Below are 3,002 nucleotides of genomic sequence, written 5' to 3'. Positions count from 1 at the left end.
CACCCGTACACATCACACCATACATGATGTACCGTACACATCACACCATACATGATGTACCGTACACATCACACCCGTACACATCACACCATACATGATGTACCGTACACATCACACCCGTACACATCACACCATACATGATGTACCGTACACATCACACCATACATGATGTACCATACACATCACAGCTACATCACGCTTCATCTCTCTGTCCACGTATCACCTTGCATCACCTCCTGTGTCCACGCATCACCTCCTCTGCCCACAAACCACCTCCAGTGTCCATGTATCACCTTGCATCACCTCCTATGCCCATGAACCACCTCCTGTGTCCACGCATCACCTCCTCTTCCCACGAACCACCTCCAGTGTCCACGTATCACCTTGCATCACCTCCTGTGTCCACGCATCACCTCCTCTGCCCACAAACCACCTCCAGTGTCCATGTATCACCTTGCATCACCTCCTATGCCCATGAACCACCTCCTGTGTCCACGCATCACCTCCTCTTCCCACGAACCACCTCCAGTGTCCACGTATCACCTTGCATCACCTCCTGTGTCCACGCATCACCTCTTCTGCCCACGAACCACCTACTGTGTCCACGTATCACCTCTGTTCACCCCACCCCACACATCACCCAGAGACCAGCGTCTGACAGTCCTCCACACATCACCCAGAGACCAGCGTCTGACAGTCCTCCACACATCACCCACAGACCAGCGTCTGACAGTCCTCCACACCACACATCACCCACAGACCAGCGTCTGACAGTCCTCCACACATCACCCACAGACCAGCGTCTGACAGTCCTCCACACATCACCCACAGACCAGCATCTGACAGCCCTCCACACATCACCCACAGACCAGCGTCTGACAGTCCTCCACACCACATATCAGAAATGTTCCTCTAAGGCAAAAGGTCGTAGGTCCAGCTGTGAGACAGTTGTGGCAGCTGGCTGCGCGCCCCCGTTCCCCCCCACCCCCCAGTCCCAGGCGTGGCGGCCCGGCAGCGTGTGCAGAGACTGTTCCGACGTGGAGCGGGACATTTTGACCGCCCGCGCGCCCACCCCCCCTGCCCGATACTCCAATTCCTCGTCCGCGAAACTCGAAATCTGGGACGAGGTCCCACGGGCAGGAAGCTGTGACCTTGACCTGCTGACTGTCTGAGCGTGATGACCTTGGCCCCCGGGGTGGTGCGTCGGGTGGTGCGTGGGTGGGGTGACCCCCTCGTCGGCCCCGGCCGGCTGTGACTGGTTCCTCCAGAAGCTCTCCGTCATAGCCTGCACCGGGCCCAGCCCCGCGTACCCCAACCCCCGGCCCGACCCCTGACCCCGGCCGTCGCGGGCCAACAGGTCCTCCAGACTGCGGTACTTCCAGGGCTCGGAGCCGCGGCTGATGCGAGACAGCTCCGACGGGAAACAAAACTCAGCAGACCGCAGCACAAAGTCCTCCTCCCCGCGACCTTGACCTACAGATGACCTGAGACCACGCACCGGGGGTTCTGACCTCGCTGGGGGTTGTGAAGTGGCCGGGCAGGGCCAGGGGGCGGCGCTACTGGGAGTTTTGTGGGCGGAGCCTGAGTGTGAGTTGTGGGGGGAGCCTGAGTGTGAGTTGTGGGCGGAGCCTGAGTGTGAGTTGTGGGCGGAGCCTGTGGTTGTCTTGTGTGACAAGCTGACCTTGGCGACAGGCGTGGAGGTCGGGTAGTCGGGGGTGAGAGGGTACACATCCCTGACCTCTGACCCTGTGGGTGGGCCCAGCACGGCGGCCTTGATGCGGGCGATGTCTCCCACCACGCCCCACTCACCCTCTGTCAGGTCGGGGTTCGCCTCCCACGCGGCACATCTGGACACACCCCGGGGGTTCCCGTCAGACGGCCAGTGCTCCGACACTGTGCGCGGCCAGCCTCCGCCCTCCGGCACCAGCGTGACAAAACTTCCCTCGCTCTCCACCGAGCTCGCGTCGTCAGACCAGTGACCTTCACCTTGCTGGTGCAGTGAGTCCCCCCTCACCCCCCTGTCCCCAGACACCACGTGGAAGCTGTTCGAGCCCCCCCCTCCGTCGTGAGACATTTCTCCTCCCCGTCCTCCCGCCGGGCTCGCCACATCTGCACTCACCTCCGAGTGACCTTGAGTGACCCTCGAGTGACCTTTGCCGCCCCCCGTGTGTCCGTTGTGCGGTGTGGCAGACACAGAGTAGTCCCAGGGCGTATCCCCATTGGCCGCCCAGCGCGACAGACGTACCCGCGCCTCTACCATCTTCCTCTCGTCCCGTGGGGAGAAGCTCTCCCCCACCTCACCCACCGGCCTTGACACAGAGGTCGCACGGCCGCCAAGGTCACGCGGGGAGGAGGTGGGTGACCTTGGGGGTGTGTCCGAGTCAAAGAGCGCCACTCGGTCCAGCTGTGGGAGGCGGTGGTTCGAGTCCTGTGCTCTAGTCGCTCGCTCCCTCTCTCCTCCATCCACTCCTCCTCTCTGACCTTCCTCGGATCTGTCCCTCCCTGCACCGCGCCCTTCTCTCGCTCCTCCATGCTCTCCTATCCTCCTCCGTTCCTCACTCCTGCTCCTCCCTCCAGCTCCCTCCCTCCCTCTCCCTCTCCTCACAGGTTCCTCCGTCCCCAGGGACCACGCCTTCCCTCCCACCGGCCCGCTGGTGTTGTCGGGCCGCGGGTCAGCGGGTGTGTGATGGGTGTCCCGGGCGGGTATGTGGTGGGTGTCCCCCACGGGTATGTGGTGGGTGTCCCCGGCGGCTGGGCTGGGGTCGGAGAGGTCAGATCGTGGGCTAGAGGAGACAAGTTGTTGACACAGAGCCTCGATGGACGCGTGGATGGACCGCAGGCTCGATGCAGTCACTTGTCTGTTGGGGGGGGGGAGGAGGAAGGGGTATGATGGATGGAAGATAAATGTCAGTGCCAGTAGCCAGTGTGTTTTGCCTGTACCAGTAGCCAGTGTGTTTTGTCTGTGTTCTGTCTGTACCAGTAGCCAGTGTGTTTTGTCTGTG

The 3,002-nt window shown here is 61.9% G+C and overlaps 1 protein-coding gene across 1 annotated transcript in view; it reads right to left on the bottom strand.

Moving 5' to 3' along the window:
* Positions 1–115: 115 nt before the first annotated feature.
* LOC101858127 (trichohyalin) overlaps positions 116–3,002 on the bottom strand; it is a gene marked incomplete at its 5' end in the record, with an annotated part of 11,365 nt that continues 8,478 nt past the window's right edge. Inside the window, 1 exon segment of the mRNA XM_035972118.1 lies at positions 116–2,858. Within this exon segment, the coding sequence (XP_035828011.1) occupies positions 899–2,858 (1,960 nt within the window).

Source organism: Aplysia californica, unplaced genomic scaffold (assembly GCF_000002075.1).
Source record: "Aplysia californica isolate F4 #8 unplaced genomic scaffold, AplCal3.0 scaffold00582, whole genome shotgun sequence".
In the NCBI taxonomy this organism is placed as follows: Eukaryota; Metazoa; Mollusca; class Gastropoda; order Aplysiida; family Aplysiidae; genus Aplysia; species Aplysia californica.
The sequence above is the reverse complement of the archived record's forward strand: the minus strand, read 5'-3'. Positions and strand labels throughout refer to the sequence as shown.